Here is a 15268-nt window from a genome sequence, read left to right on the forward strand (position 1 = left end):
TGGGACACACTTACCCATGAATGGGTGTGTCCAAACCTTTTGACTAGTACTGTAAATGCTATTTACATGAATAGGTTCACAACTGTTGTAGCCTGACTGGGCTCTGATTCTGGTAAGAGACATAGAGGTGGTGGGCGGGGCAAGGCACTGATTCCAGGAAATGCTCGTTCATTGTGAATGCATGTCTCTGTGTGCGTGTCACAGTCACGCAGCCTATCTCAGACAGGAAGAGGTTAAGGTGTGGGTGATGGATTAGGTGTGTCTACTTGAACAGTCATCAAAAAGCACAGAATACATCCCACAACATCCCACAGCCACTACGCTCTGCAACCCATCCCGCTGTGGGCATCAAAAGGAGTGATTAGCTAGTCTGTGGGCTGAGGACGGTGGGGTAAAGCTGGGCTGGTGACGTCTGGGGTGGCCCTGTGCCATCAGACGAGTGGTCAAACTAGACTCCAGTAGGATAGTACATAAACGGTCTAAAAACGCCAGGATTTAAACTGGATTAAAGAGACAACACTGCTATTTCAGTCAGCAATAGGGTTGCATAACGTTGGTAAATTTCCCAAAATTCCAAGGTTTTCAAATAAAATCCTGGTTAGAAGATTCCCTGAATCAGGATGGGAAAGTTACTTTTGTGAAGTCGGATATATTTTAAAAAACTGACCCACCCTTGCTAATACTTTACAAAATGAATGGACTCAAAGATGTCACTGCAAACTGTCAGCAACCAGGGAAATAGACATTCAGAACAAACAGCCTCTGCAGATCTAACATCTATTCTGCTGTGTGTGTTTTGTAGCTAAAAGTGTGTTATGAAGGCCAAAGGTAATTTGCTGAATTTTGCTGGTGTGCCCAATACAAACCATTCAGTTAGTAATCCATACTTACGTCATATTTTCTGAATGACTATGTAGACTAGCCTGGTCTACTTCCCTGACTGTGTAGACTAGCCTGGTCTACTTCTCTGACTGTGTAGACTAGCCTGGTCTACTTCCCTGACTGTGTAGACTAGCCTGGTCTACTTCTCTGACTGTGTAGACTAGCCTGGTCTACTTCCCTGACTGTGTAGACTAGCCTGGTCTACATCTCTGACTGTGTAGACTAGCCTGGTCTACTTCTCTGACTGTGTAGACTAGCCTGGTCTACTTCCCTGACTGTGTAGACTAGCCTGGTCAACTTCCCTGACTGTGTAGACTCGCCTGGTCTACATCCCTGACTGTGTAGACTAGCCTGGTCAACTTCCCTGACTGTGTAGACTAGCCTGGTCTACTTCTCTGATTGGATTTACTGAGGACGCCCTTTTCTCCAGAAAAAAGATTTGGGGCGTGCCTCCCTTTCTCACACCCTCTCGCTACTTTGCGCACACGTTCTGCACATCAGACGGATATTTCTGTCTCTGTGTTGTGAGGTTAAAAGGGACCGGAGTCTGAGGCGGTGTGGGAATTGGGTATATGTCCCTATCCCACAGTCGCTGTAGCCAATTAACTGGCCCGGAACGCTCCAGACTCCCGCCTCTTTGTAATAGAAAATGCAATGTAGGTCTTCCGTTGACTATTATTTATGCAATAAGCCCACAGGTTTTACGACACTCCCTCCCACCTCCACGCCTGCCAAACACTAACACTGAAAGCTTAGCTGGATCACACTGGCCCAAAATCTATTCCCGTAGAGCTTGTGATATCAGAGCATGTAGGACTGGTTGAGCCGCATAGTTTCCCATGAATATCTTGATTTCCCAAAGACCTAACTGACACCTAAAGTAAACCGCTCGTGTATGTAGATGATCTGTTATTATTACCATCAGCTCTCTTTGTAAACGCTGCCGTAACACAGCTCCGTCTGATGGTGGCGACCCACTGGTAGCTAGCTACAGTGACCACTAGGCGGGGTTTGCTTTCGATTTGACAAAACAAAACAGGTACACATGGCACGCCGTCTCAGACCGCTAGCGTATTCACAAACAGGCCGTGTGGTCGGGGCGTTGACACAACAGCTGTCCCCAAAGCTCGGGCCACATAATAACAGAGCACCATGACAGAACAGAGCCGCAGGGCAGAAGAGGAGCTGGTTCTGTCAGTCTGTCTACTGCTCAGACATCAAACCACCGCTGTCACACAGACAGACTGGCCGCCCAGTTTACCTTGAAATGACTTGCTTTTTCTGGAGCGGAGCTTATGTTTAAATGATCTGATACCGCCGCATGATAAAGGCGAGATTTTTAATTCACCTCTGAACTACCGTGGCTGAGGTTCTACGAAAAGCACAAAACAACGGCAACCTAAAAGAAGTTATTTTATAGGAAAAGACATGGAAAAGAACTGAAGGTCATGCTTGTCTTGGCCCATGCTCAAGGTTGTGTCATGGGCCATTAGATAGAGGTAGCCTTCCACCTGACAGGGACAAGTGTGCAACTGGGCTGGAGGGTAGCCTAGTGGTCTAGTGGCCAGTTAACACAAGGTTGCTGGTTCTATTCTCTGAGCTGACAAAGGGGGGGAAAACCCTGTGGTTCGGTTGTTTAGCAAAGACAGTTAACTCTCATTGCTCCCAGTTCAATGCTGTAAACAAATTATGTTCTTAGCAAATTGACTTTTTTGTCAAAAAAAGGAAACCTGACTTTCACTATTTTTTTGCGTAACAAAACTGCCCGGAGCACGTATTGTCTTGATAAAGATTTGGGACTCATTTAAATAATTTTTTCAACTCAAAAATCTAATGAGGATTTGACTGTACTCCTCTGACCCAAACAGTCATGAAAATGTATAAATCTTTAAGAAATGTCAGATTTTGGGTCCTGAACAATAGAGATACCCAATGTTAATATCGCTTATTCTCATTGATTAACTCACTCATTCACTTCACTTATAAATGAATAAACTAATTTACATTATACATTAACTAACTCAGCAATATCCCATGGTAAGCTGGCCCATAAATTAACTAATATAAATCATTCACTTCACCCAGTGAAATTTCACTGAATGATTTAAATAACGTATCGATCAAAAACTGCTGATTTTTAATGTTACTCTAGTCAGTTTAAATGCAACTCTTATTTCTGCAAAACGCTAAATCTACTTGTTTTGTGCTGGGAACTTGCTGGATACGTATGCATCAGTGCGTGGAAAGACCTGTGGGCGGTACACAGTATTTCCATGTTAACACAATCTCATACCGTCCAGGTGGCAGACTTGGCTGTGGAGGACTGCTGGAAGGAGACATCGAAGGTGTGTGTCCCGGCGTAGTCAGTGTTGGACGGAATGGCGGGGGACGGGGACATGGCGTCAAAGGTGGAGCTGGGCTGGGCGTAGGGTGACGGAGCTGTCACATTGTTGCCGGCATGGTCCGTGCTGTAGGGACTGGTGGAGGTCGAGCCGCCGTTTTGGATGTTCTGATCCATGCTGTTTAGCAGCCCCAGGTTGGTGTACTGGGACTAAATTAAGGAAGACAGAAAGAGAGGAGGAGAAAGAGAGGCGGGGGAGGTGACAGAGAGGGGGAGACAGAGAGGGGGAGACAGAGAGGGGGAGACAGAGAGGAAGGGACAATTTATATAACTAGGTCCAAGCTTCTTGCTATGAGTTTGGAGCCGAAGGCAGCTGTATAACAAAGCTCTTATTTTTGTTAAGTTCCTTGCTCAAGGGTCAGGTTGAAGTACTTTGACTGGAGAGATGGAGAGGGGAACATCCAGATAGAAAAGTCTCCAACATGACTCATAACAGTACAATGCTACAGGGTTTCAGTCTAAAGATCATTCAGCACTGTGAGTCCCCAGTGATGAAGAGAGCTCAGTGAATGTTTTGAGAAGGATTAGTGTAGCCCAGGGGTGGAATAAAGTCTATGGCTGGTCATTGGTTACTGAAATGTAAGAAAAAAAATGTTTTCACCCTTGCCAATAAAAGGCAGTTATTAAATAATTGTCAGTTTTTTTTCTGCATTCTTCTATCTGGTTTGAGAGGTTCAAGAGTGGTTTAAAGTGCTTTTCTTTTTTCTGCACATAAACACAGCAAGAACCAGACTGAATCGGCTCGTGCAACAGATTGAGAAGTATGCCCACCCCCCACCTGGCCTCATGTCGCTGTTGGCTGTTGAAAGAAAAATGGCGAATCAAAGTGACAGTATAGCCTCGAGGGACCTACAAGTAGCTTGTGCTGTATTTACATTTCAACATCTCGCGTCAGGTAACGTGTACTGGCTTACAAGCGCTAACACTGGCCAAACTGCCTTGTTTGCGTTAGGCGAGGTGAGGCCAGGTCAAGCCCTGCACTGAGTGACAGCTACCTGCTTTTCAGTAGGTCAACATTTAGTGGGTGAAAGAAGTGCGGCAGAGATTGGTATCTCCAGATCAAATACACCTGTATTTACTGCACACTATTATTGCTTCTTATCTGCCAGTAGTCTGCTTTGTGCGGACGATACTTTGGGAATTGGGTGAGCATCTGGCTAAACTCCATTAGTCAAAGGGGGGCGGATGTCTCTATTGGCTTTGTGGACGGTAATGAAAATTGTAATTAAGGGACTGATGGCCAGAATTAATATGTAGTTTAGTAAGATATGCTGCTTCCTCAGAAGTCCACATTGTTAGTGGATGAAATAGAACAATTCTGACACTCTTAAAGAACAAATTAAGTTGATCAAATGCTTACTTAATTGTTCAGACAAACATGTTTTGCCCTGTAGCTCTTTTTTCCCCCCTTATATGCTGACACAGCGCCCAGTTCTTACAGTGTTATATTAAAATAAGGAATTCATAAAAAAGTGCAATATATGCCACAGTAATTTGGGCCCACATTTCCAGTGAACAGAAAGTTAGTTTGTTAGTTCCTGCCAAATGAATTCCTCATGCTCTACTTCCGTCACGAAGAGGACACTATGTGTCAACAGCCTCCGCAGATCAATAGCTTCGTCCTAGTGGTTTACTGAGCAACACCCATATCAATGATCTCACCACAGTACTGGAGAAACAAGCTTTTCTTCCCAGCTCGCTCAGGTAAAATTTCCAAACGTACAGTCGGCTTGTTTATGTTTACTGTACCTACTGGTATGTCTGGTCTATTATTATGTTGTTTGATTTACATTCATAGACTCTCCAAAGACAAACACACACACACACACACACACACACACACAAGGAGAATAAACTGGAACAACAGTATTACGTGCAATGTTTGAATAAAGTTAATAATATTTTAAGGTTAAAAGTTTTAAATACGCTTCACGAGTGGCAGGTGACTGGAATCAATCACTTCTGTTCAGATTGTTCAGGTTGTTCGACGCTCTACAAACTTTTACCAAAAAACTGTAATTTGAATTTTTTCATTTTTCATAACTGTCGTCAGTTCCACCGCACATAACACAGTTGACACATTCATTACCCAGAATCCACGAGTTGGGGCATTTTTTTTGGCGGGGATGTTCGTCAGTGGAAGAGTGACGGAGGAGGTGTGCAGAACCGGGCCCTGCTGGAATAACACAAGGCTGGGATCAAAACCACACCTGGACCAGTGCATGCACTCCGCAGTCAGCGTCTGGGACAGCTAGAGTGCTCCGGATCGCTGCCGGACATTCCGGTTGCCCGGGCCGAGCCCCGGTAGTGCCAACGTCGCCACGGTATCAGGTGGCACAGCCGAGGTGACAGGGTTCACACTTTCTAGACGGGGGCCGAGGTATCGGAGTCAAAATGGCTGCCCGTCAAGAGGGGGGGAGGAAGCCCAAGCTAGACCCTGTCTCTTCCTGCTCTGTCCGCTTCTCCATTCCACACGTCTATAAACGGCACATTCCGTGCTGAGGTGCCACTGACCGACGCGGCTGGGTCTCTTTAGACAACCATTAATCTCTGCAGGACAGCAGACAGGCCCACATTCAGGGCCCCTTGTTTATTTCTGGCTGCACGGTACGAACCACACAGCTGTCCGGCTCACGCCCCCTCACAGCGCCAGGTGACCATGCTCATCAACCAGACACACACAGACACACAGACACACATCCATACCATTACGCGACTCAACGACACACAGACACACATACACACAGACAGAGAACCTGAGGGAGGTCAGCCCAGCCAACCTTAACATATTTCTCCTACAACCCCACAGGGGAAAAGATTTAAGTGGCTTTTGAATAAGGGTCAGTGTGTGTGTGTGTGTGTGTGCGTGCGTGTGCATGTGTGTGTGTATGTGTGTGCGTGTGTTTGCCACGAGTCGGCTCATCTCCCCCCACACACACCCCCGTTCCCACCCCCCGGAAACAATGACTCTGGGTCTTTCATGAGCCTGCCTAGGGAAACAAAGTCCCGGGTTAGGCCGGACAGGTGTCAGAAGACAAGTGCATTGTGAAGGGAACACACAAACCCTCCAGTCTAAACACAGCGGAGGATTTCTCGGTTTTCACAAGCACACGTTGCCATGACAATACCTCACAATGGGGCAATCAGACAATAATGCAGTGACTGGAACAGCAGGGGTTAAGCCCTCTGTGTCTGTCTGATCCCCTCCCACAGACGCTGGGTCAGTGTCCCAAATGTCTGTACTCTCTGCTTAGTGCACAACTAAAGTGTTGGGACATATCTGGCGCTGATCTTTTTGGAAATTACAAAAAAGAGAAAATAGTCAAATCTGTTTCTGTGCCCTTGGGTAAGGTCCTCCACAGTACTTTCTCCTATAAGTTGTTCCAGATAAGAGCACCTGTGAAATGCTAAAATGCCCACAGTGCCTACAAGGCATTGGGTGGAGGTTGACTTGTCTGAGACAATGACGCTCGATTAGCATTTTCTGGTAATTGCTAACCTGGTTAGAATCAGATCTACAAGTTATATTACCATTTTACGCTGAAGGATTTGTATTTTGTGTTAAAACTAGGTTGTTAAACTTGAGTAAAAACTGTGTTTATGGCTAGCAGAGTATCAGACCAACAAGCTACATTAGCAATTTAGGCTAACAGTTAGCCTGGTTGGGATCATAATCACAGGACTATATTAGCATCCTAAGCTAAAGGATAGCCAGGTTCAGATCATTAGGCTAGATTTGCCTCAGAAGGTAAAGGCTAGAAATGTTAGTAACAGATCACTAGGCCGTATTCAGATTGGCCTAAAGAAATTCCTAATGTAATTGCATGAAACTCTGACATGACAACATTTGGAAAAGATAAAGGTGGTGTCCACTAGACACTTACCCGATCTAAAAAAGATTCTAATCTACAAAATCTACAAATCTGTTCATGAAAAAAACAACACTCATCTCAGGTAAAACAGAAGGCTGTGACCCCCCCACAGCAGGCCAGGTGTGACACAGCACTTCCTGTTCAGAGATTATTTTTCTTCCCGTACGCCGTGAGTCAGGAGGATATCAGTGCTGTGATCTAGGTGTGGAGGTGTGTTATGGCGAAATACGTTCCTTTCTTCTACAATTCTGCCCAAAAAGCCACTTAATCCAAATGTTGAGGTAAACACCAGAAGATAATGGTTCCATGGATTTCAACCCGTATACTGTCACAAATCAACATGCATGAAATACAACCAAAACCAAACGATTTAAGCTAGCTGTTACAAGTGTAACGGGAGTTGGTGTTCAGCAATCACTTCGAAACACTAAAGCACCTCAAACCCCAATCCCTACATACTCTGAACTGAAGCAATGTGCTACAGGGCAATTTGGGAAGCATTTGTGACGCACAGCCGTTCTCCCACCATCTGCCACCTGGTGCTTGTGTGTGTTTTGCACACGCGTACCTTAGCCTTTCCCTGCCTGAGATTCTGGGTTGTTTGTGACAGCAGCTAATTATTAAAGAAGGCAAATTATAATGTGATTTAATAGCCTGGCACTGTCCAGAGAACACAGATGGCAGATCAAAGCCCTGACCGTGTTGGGAGAACTGGCTGGCGGTAGGGGAGATGACACGAAATGGTGATTATTCACATCACACCGAGTCCTTCATTCTGCTCTGAATCACCCAACTTTTATTACATTCCAGGGAGGACTAAAGACGAGCGTGAAGAATGAGCCAGGTCAGGAATTACAGAATTAAGACATGAAGGGAAGACAAAAGGAAACGTCTATTCTGGCTTTCAAACAAGCAAACCTTCACCTAAAAATTCCCCCTCAGCCAACCTTGAACGTTTAATTGAGTGGAAGTGGAAGCCATCAACTCCCCTTAAAAAGGGTGTTCAGACCCTCTGTCCTCTCCTCTTTAATCAGATCTGATTCCACTGTAATACAGCAGCCATTTAATCACCACTTCAGCTGCTCTTAAAAATGCCTTCTGTTTACATCCCGCTTCCTCCAAGCCATCCGAGGCCCCGCCCCCCCCCCAGGACGTACATTAGCCAGGAAGACACGCCAGGCCGGCGGGGCCAATCAGAAACAGACTGCTCATCCCCAATGGCACCCTATTCCGAAATAGTGCACTACCTTTCACCAGGGTCGACATGAGGCTCAGGTCAGAAGGGAAATAGTGTGCTGCTTTCGGATGCGGTAACCAAAAAAAAAAATCAAACCCGGTAACAACGTCACGTGGCCTTTAAAAAAAGCGGGTGAAAGGTCACCGCGGAGGGCAGCGTGTTTCGTGGTACTCATTTGTCGGAGACAGGCATTCTGGGATGAGCATTTCAAAATGTCTGCATTTCAGACCAGTGTGGAAAACCCAAATTCCAACAAGGCACCCCATATCCCTATGTAATACGATGCTTTTTACCACAACGCTAATTCACCACACCGAAATTGGATGCCATTTGCGCCATGGCCAGCCCTGGTCTGTTGACCCTCAGAGCGATAGCCTGTTGATTCCGCTGTAGGAATCTAGATCATCTAGATCATGCTGAGAGAGACATATCAGACATTCCTAGCGTACGAACAGCCAGCCGCAGACCACTCACCGAAGAGGCCATCACTGCTACTGGTATTCATAGTGGCTGTTGTATCATTATACAACTATTTGGTTTGGCACATACTAGACATGTAAGAGCATTTAAATTATTTCGGATGTTTAAAATAGTGTTTTAGTTGGTACCACACTCTCTGACCACAAACCCGTTGCCATAGTTATGGGATCATGTGAGTTTCTGTTGGCTATTTGGGGTGATGACTGGAACCAATCAGATAAGGCCAGAGGTAAACTTAATCTTTTACATGTTTGACCAAGCAGGCTAACTATTACTAGTAACTTTCCCCCCTCAGTAATATGGAGAGGCTACAGAGCTTTCATCATAGTTCTGACCATAGAAACAGAACTCCTAGAACGACTCTCCGCCATGAATTTGCCCGGGTAAAAGCTTCCAAGCCTTTCTCGCTAAGTCCCCGCCAACAGGAGAAAGTAGTCAGACACTGGGAGGCCACCAATGTGACAGATGGCCTCACCAGACGAGGCATAGTGAGATAATGAATCCCCTCCTCCTAATACAGACAGTTAACGACGGGAACCAGAGGAGGAGCAGAGGAGCCCTGGGCCACGGACCTGGCCTGAGGGGCAGAATACCTCCCATTCCAGCCCCTGACCTGCATGGCGGACCCTGGGTCGCTCCTCCTGGGTCAGTCCCCCGGGTGGGTGGCTCTTGCTGAGTGATCGGGGAGGCGGTGTGGTGCATTAACAGCTCTAGTGAGGGCGGGGTACCGGGGCTCAGTCTCCCTGTCCGTCCGCACCTTATATACCTGCCGGGATGGGCAGAGCAGGGGATTGTATCTACATCAACACACCATTAAAGCAATTACGAGCCACAGCGCCTGGCCTGCCACATTCTGATGGGGGTGGTGGTGCTGGTGGGGGGGGCGGGGAACCTGACACCTCACTCTGGCCTAAATGCCCCCCTATTCCCTACATAATGCACACAACCTGTCACAGCTGTAGTCAGATGTAGTGCCCTATCCAATGTAGGTTGCTGTTTGGGATGATGACGGGGTGTGTGTGTGTGTGTGTGTGTGTTTGTGGGTGTCTGTGTGCTTGTGCGTGTGTGTGTGTGTGTGTGTGAGAGCGCGCACACAGAACATTAAAGAGTTGACCTGCCACACCTGCAATCGGCAAATGTAATCTGAGAAACCATCACTGATCCTTACGAAGATGGCAGGTTTGATAACACAGAGCTTTTATTTACGATTTCACTTCAGAAGAAAAGCCCCTGCCCTCCCCCGCCACCTATTCTTACCACTAACACTCACAATCTGCATGGACGTTCTATTTTGCATAAGCAGACGCTTAGACACAGTCAAACATAACGAGTGCTACGTCCTGTCACAGGAGCCACAACAGACCTGAGAGGTGCAAAAAATATGTGAAATGATTGCAATGGCTCATTTCATCTACTCCTTCTGCATAAATGTTCATAGACTGAAGTGTTGGTTTTATGAAAACAGCACTGCTCACGTCGAGCGGCGATACATTTTCTTCTGTCTTACAACTGACTAAATCTGTGAGGCAAGTACTCACAGTACTCAAAGCTGTAGACTATTGGGTTACTTGACCCCAGATTAAAACACAGGAAAGGGGGTTGGTGGGTCACGGGTGAAGCCCTCTTTGGACCTTTACCTACGCCTAACGGTGTCTGTTGACAAGCTCTCTATACAAGCAAAGGGGAGCTGTGAAGTAGAGCTAGATAGACCCTGATAGGTTCGCCACCTGACCACTAAGAATGGTGGGCTTTAGGAAGACAAACAGGTAAGGCTCTTTAGATCTGTCTGCCATTTTAGAATCCATCTCAAAAGGTGTGGGGGAAGGGAAGGGGTTGTGTCTACAGACAAACTAATGGGAACAAATAAATGGGCAAACAAATGAATGAATAAATACATAGTAACTGTTCTGTGTTTGGCGAATTCAGCAGACAGTACTGAGGTTTTAGACGGTCGAAAAAGCACATTAGAAAAGCATTTGTCAGTGATACGGCAATGTTTAAAAGGGTGACTGAAACTCAGGCATACTGATGTTCAGTGGGACTTAAATTATACTTTCTGGCACTTAATGTGAAACCGTATTTTAGATTTTTCTTTACAAGTAAATAATATCAATATAAAAAAATATTTGCATTCAGAGATGTTATTTTCAGAAGGGGAAACAACACAAAACATTTAAACCAAACTATTTTCAATAAATTATCGAGCCTAGATTTGGGCAAAAGTGTAAAAAAAAAAGCAACCGTCACAAATGCTCAAGACTTTTTACTCAATTACATTCAAGCACTTACAATGAAATATCTTATTATGGGAGATGTAGTTTTTATATGCAAAACAAAAAGGACATCTCCCGTACGTTGTTTAAATAAACAGCGTTAATTAAACAGTGTTCATAAAATCACAGCTCATGTCTCCTGCACCAGTTCAACCATCTATCACAACCATCACATCATTGCTGTTTTTTCTGTGATTTCCTACAAAATAAATCACACACAAAAATAAATCCCAGAACACACCAAACCATTCCACACAGGAAATGTTTTGGTAGCCGACTCAGAGATCGAACTACTTAGTGAAATAAAGGCAATCAAATCACAGCCTAAAATCACAGCAAGGCAATTTGACCCAGCCAATTTTTTAAAACTCTATAGAACTGTTGGAGCTGATGGACCTAAGGAGACCATTCTGATTCCAGATGTTAACAGGGCTGCCAGAGTGAAGGCAGCTGAGGGCCTGAGTCGGGACACAATAGACAGAGGAACACAGCCATTTCATATTGTGGCTTTTCTCTATTCAAAAAACAATCAGTGTTTACATTCCCTTGCACACACGCACACGTACACACAGACACACAGACACACACAAATCCACACGACCTGCTCACACAGATAACCACACATAACGCCACTGAATCGAAACGCAAACAAAGAAGAATCTGCCGCCAAAACATCTCTCTGTTTGTTTGTCTGTGACTGCCCCTGAAGATTTTAAATTATCTCGTCGTTTTTATCTAGAAAAAACTAAAAGAATTGTTTGCTACAGAAAAAAAAATACAATGCCACCACCAAGCAGCTAACTCAATCCCCAGATCGCCTCAACTGAAATGGTTTGGGTTAAATACAATAAATTAACATTTAACAGTTTCAGGCTGGATGTATTCAGGCTAATACGAGTGAAAAGCACTGACACCACGGAGCTCCAGAATATCCACGGAGCCAAGGGGACATAACGGTCCCTGATACCCCATTGAGAGCCTCTTCCCTGGGCCTTACCTCGCTGTAAGACGTGGGTGTCCCTGTCTCCAGATACAACATGTTGGCGCTGAGATTGAGCAGTGCTGCCGCTGTTTGCTCCACTGGCTCCAGGATGAATCTACACCTCTGGTCCCTGTCTCAGGCTAAACGATCAAGAGGCAGCAAGGACTATGGATGACAACGGGACGGGCAAAGAGTCTCTATAGGAATCTATTGAAAGTAGATATATAGCACAGGGGGGGTAGAGAGCAGCGAGAAGGGAGGGGTCTGAAGATCTACCTGTCCAATACCTTGTGGAGTCCACACCCATCTACTGGAGCAGCTCCCCAGCTCTCCTTGTCTTTCAGGCACTCTGCTCTGCAGATATACGTAATGGGTCACACACATGCTCTACGAAGTTAAGTTATATCGACAACACAATCGGCATCGCCAATGCACCTTTTAAATCATCCGGATCCCAGATCCAGCAGGTTAAATAGATTTCATTTTTTTGGAGTAAAACAGATAAACACTTCTGAAACAGGCAGTTCAGAAAATGATCTGCTTCTCTGTTTAGCTGATCTACTCAATGTTCAGCTGGGACAATTAACAGAAAACGATGAATTCAGCTGATATCATTATGACTAGTAACCTGTACTAGAGAACAAGGACGTGTAAAATTAAATACGTTTGATAATTTGCGTGGTTGTTCATGGGACAGTGGATTCTAAATACACTCTTATCAGAAGAATATAAAGACTCATATAAGACTAATTTCAGTAGACCCTGAAGTGAATTGTATTGCTAGAATGAAAAGACTTGCATAAGTAATCTCTAAATACACTCATATCAGTTGACTACAAATACACTTATATCATTACACAATAAATACACTCATATCAGTAGACTCTAAATATACTCATATTAGTACACATATCAGACTCATTCAGTAGTCAACTTCCTCTTCAGTAGTCAACATTTGATCTGATCTGTTTTTTTTTTTAAAGGTTACAGGGCAAAAGAAACATTTCGTTCATAATCTTGGGAGGAGTTCCATAGCTACCAGCATACTTTGGCCGTAGACAGCCAGAAAGTGAGTGCCTCAGACAGCTTCTCCTGGGCTGGGAAAGGTACACTGTTAGTTAGCATATGAATTGCATCTCACCCGCCTCCCTACTCAAACCCAATACAGAGGAATCAATACAGTAGCCGCCAGCACAACAATGACCCTCCTGTAGAGGCCTTGTGTCTACCACAGATGAGTGGTATGGATGTGTTGTGAAAACACGCACGCCGTTTCAGATAACAGCGACAATGTTTCAGTTGGTATGGTCACAGTCAAGCCACGTTGCACATGGGATCTCGGCTGAATATTCCTCGATGTCTTACGGCTCAGTAGGTCGCTTTGGATAAAACCTCTGACTAAATATCACACTATTTATTTTCGATGTTTTTATAATGAAGCCTTATTTATACCCGTGGTTAACTTGTGTCTGTTGTCCTGATCTTATCTACGTTCTGATTGCGGCCACATCGTAGCCGATATGTCTACACAGAATGCTAATAGTCTCTTATCCATCCTTGGGACCGGATTTCTTTCAAAATAATAACTTAGCATGTATTTATGTGTATTCTTAAGACAATTACTGATGCCAAGTTGATTCCGTCATCTTCCTGTCGTCGGTTTTAATTTTAGAGGACAGGATGGAGGACAGGATGGGGATGATTTAAAGGGTTGGGATGCATCCACACTTTAATAGATATCTAGCCACAATGCATGTCTGAGTACTTCCAGGGGTGACCTTGTCAGATTCAGATTAGTGCATGTTGCAGTGGTCTACACCTGCTCAAAACTGTGTCCAGAATCAGAATGTGTCAAAAGACACATGGTGGAACAAAGGATAAACAAACGCCAGCATTACTTTAATGAAGTAATATACTAAATAACATGCAAATGTGAAGTAAATATAACTCAATGAATAACATTAAAATAAATTACTATGGCTGTAAGACGACTAACTTAAAGTAAAAATAATGTAGATATGTAATATTCCTTAATGAAACACTGTAGAATTGCAAAAGAATGTTAGGCCTAGACGCAATTCTACAAGTAAACATGACCGTAACAGCGATGCTCCTCTGCTATCTGACCGGCGGTTTGTTAACATTTCTAAGACAAAAGTGGCATGGTTGACAGACATCAGTGGAACAAGTAGCATTCACCTGAGGCCTTTGAGAGGCTCGGTTATTGGAGTGGTTGATGTCAGTAGCAGGGCCACTGGGGTGGGGGGTAAATTATATTCCTGTGGGGCAAGAAGGTGAAACTCTTAGCCTGTGGTCAGTTTAACTATTTCAAAGCTGCCAGTAAACGAAGCAGAACCCCTCGCAGCTCTGTGACCCGGAGTCATCTGGAGTGATCGTCTGCAATCAGCAGCCACACCCAGCTGCAGACCCCAGGGGCCCGGGGGCAACAGACCTACAGGTCAGCCTGGCCAAAACACACCCAGCCAGGGATAGAAATTAAAGCAGCCAGCTGAACCCGGCAGCATCTGGTCTCCTGTCCCGGACTGACTCCCACTAGCCTCAGAGGACAGGCAGCAAAGTGGAATGCTACTGTCTTCTCAGACCGAGTTAGTTAAAAGCGTGGCAAACTAACCCACCGACTAGAAAAACACATTATTTAAAAAAAATGTATACCATAGTCGGTATGTTGTCGCCCAGTGCCAAAACCACTTCATTTTCACACCTAGCTGCCCTGGCCCCTGAGGGGGTGGACCTCTTGGCCTGTCTGCCAGGGGTGCAGAGCAAAGCAGAGGGACACTTTAAACCAAACGGCCCCCATTCTTATGTAATGGGCTCCCTCCCTCGGTTATGCTGGCCTCATCTAATTCAAGGCCTCACCTCTTTTGAAGCTGGTAATTAGTTGAGCTAGCTAAACAAACTTCTAATTATGCTAAAACAAACGTTGGCGGCACACTGAATAGAGGTTAGGGCACTCTATTGTTGTGGTTCTGAATAACCGGGTCAGGCAAGGTGGGACAGTACTTCTGCACCTACGGGGGCAACAAGAAAACAGATCTGGTTTAAACAGAGCAGGCGGCTCTGATATCTAAAAATGTTGAAATGAAATAGCGGGAAATTCCCCAAACCTAAAAAGGAATCCCA

The 15268-nt window shown here is 45.0% G+C and overlaps 1 protein-coding gene across 10 annotated transcripts in view; it reads right to left on the reverse strand.

Annotated features, from left to right (window-relative positions):
• Positions 1–15268, reverse strand: part of tp63 (tumor protein p63) — a 54858-nt gene that overhangs the window by 21904 nt on the left and 17686 nt on the right. For 6 of the 10 annotated variants that reach the window (XM_029121601.2, XM_029121599.2, XM_020049281.3 and 3 more), the window contains exon 4: positions 3176–3433. In XM_029121601.2, the coding sequence (XP_028977434.1) occupies positions 3176–3433 (258 nt within the window). Of the gene's footprint in view, positions 1–3175; positions 3434–12142; positions 12332–15268 lie in introns of those variants that run through there. The other 4 variants (XM_029121605.2, XM_029121603.2, XM_029121604.2 and 1 more) reach the window with 1 other exon arrangement.

This window comes from Esox lucius, chromosome 8, assembly GCF_011004845.1.
Source record: "Esox lucius isolate fEsoLuc1 chromosome 8, fEsoLuc1.pri, whole genome shotgun sequence".
Taxonomy (NCBI): domain Eukaryota; kingdom Metazoa; phylum Chordata; class Actinopteri; order Esociformes; family Esocidae; genus Esox; species Esox lucius.